At 29.9% G+C, this 1,562-nt stretch overlaps 1 protein-coding gene across 1 annotated transcript; it reads right to left on the bottom strand.

Moving 5' to 3' along the window:
- Positions 1-694: 694 nt before the first annotated feature.
- On the bottom strand, positions 695-1,209 carry Chrac-14 (DNA polymerase epsilon subunit 3 Chrac-14). Its single transcript, XM_073077664.1, has one exon. The coding sequence runs from the start codon at positions 1,113-1,115 to the stop codon at positions 759-761; it is 357 nt and encodes a 118-aa protein (XP_072933765.1). The 5' UTR covers positions 1,116-1,209; the 3' UTR covers positions 695-758.
- Between the last annotated feature and the right edge of the window lie 353 nt (positions 1,210-1,562).

Below are 1,562 nucleotides of genomic sequence, written 5' to 3'. Positions count from 1 at the left end.
TTAGTAATATACGTACGTCGTACTAGTAAAAATTTAATTTATGGACAAAGAAATCCCTTTCGCACTAAGGTCCAGCCAGTAAATTCTACAGAAAAAGCAGGATTTCAGTTAAGATAAAATTATTGCTTTAAATACAGGACTAAGTATCGAATTTCATATTAAGTTTACAATCATGATAGCTATAGATACAAAATTAATAAAGAGACTAATTTACTGTCAATAAAAAAAATTATAAGTAACAAGTTTTACTAATCCTTGAAAATTAAGACATCCTGTCACATGTAAGACATTTAATTTTTGGCTAAAAATTGTGACCAACCTCGATTGGCATATATGAGAGCAGTAGTAAATCAAAATAGGGTATAACACAATCCAAAAATATCACAAACTTTGGGATGGACTACACAATGTTTAAGTGAGAATATTAAGAACTTTTTACCTTAGTTTTCTTCACAATTCCTTTATATACTATTACAGCATGAATCACGAAAAAGTAACTAATGCATTGTTTAAAAAACCTAGATCAAGTTTGAATCTTACATACCTTTGATACACAGTGGGTATTTGATAATAGTCCTACATCATAACATATAAACTATAAAAATAGTTGTCATAGATTAATAGATATACACATTTAAATAAGAGGAGCAAAATTTAGGTAACCTCAAATTATAATGCAATAAAAACAACAAAATGTACTTACAATTTATTAACAGATCACCTTAAATAACCTTAAAACTAAATAAAAACCACGTAAACTAGTCTTCTTCAATTATTTCTACTTCATCGCCGTCATCTTTCTTTTTATTCGACAATTTTTTCGCCGACACCATCTGTTTATAGTTCTCTAGTGCTTCAGTTAGTGGCTCTACAAATCTATCGAATTCTATATCTTTCATAGCTTCCACCACATCTTGTCCAGTTAATACCTTCCTCTTGTTGTTTTTAACGATATTTGTGGCCGCTGAAGTCACATACAGGACAAAAACAGACGCCGCTTTTGCCAGCCCTGTTCGCGCCTCTTTCGATATAGAAACTCCTTCGGGAAGAGCTTCTTTCACTATCCTGGTGACTACGGTCATGGGCAGATTCAAGTCTTCAAGTTTTTCAGCCATTTTTATGCGTTTATATTTTTAAAAACACTAAGACATTACGATCACGTTTGCCGGATTTTAAACCGCGAAAAATTATTATTGTCGTGTCATTGTCAGATTATCAATTGTCAAGCCAATGACCAATGACTGTCAATAATGCAATTTAACAATGACGTCTTCGTTTAGAAAGATTTAACTAATGATTAAATATCATAAAATATTTTACAATAAAGCATTCGTTATGAGACAACCTAATGAAATATAATATTTTCTGCAAAATATTTACGAAATTATCTCTCTGATTTTGATAATATGAAAACTATATTTTATGAAAAAAATGTTTGATCATGAAAAAAATCAGGCACTTTCATATTTTTAAAAATAGTATCAATATTCTTTATACAATGTATACAGTATTTTTTTCCCCATTTCATTCGGTTCTATTTTTGATCTTAATTCTTACACCTT

Source organism: Epargyreus clarus, unplaced genomic scaffold (assembly GCF_041222505.1).
Source record: "Epargyreus clarus isolate Ecla_fem2 unplaced genomic scaffold, WU_Ecla_fem_2.2 ptg000011l, whole genome shotgun sequence".
NCBI classification, from domain to species: domain Eukaryota; kingdom Metazoa; phylum Arthropoda; class Insecta; order Lepidoptera; family Hesperiidae; genus Epargyreus; species Epargyreus clarus.
Note: the sequence above shows the minus strand (reverse complement) of the source record. Positions and strands in the feature narration are given on the sequence as shown.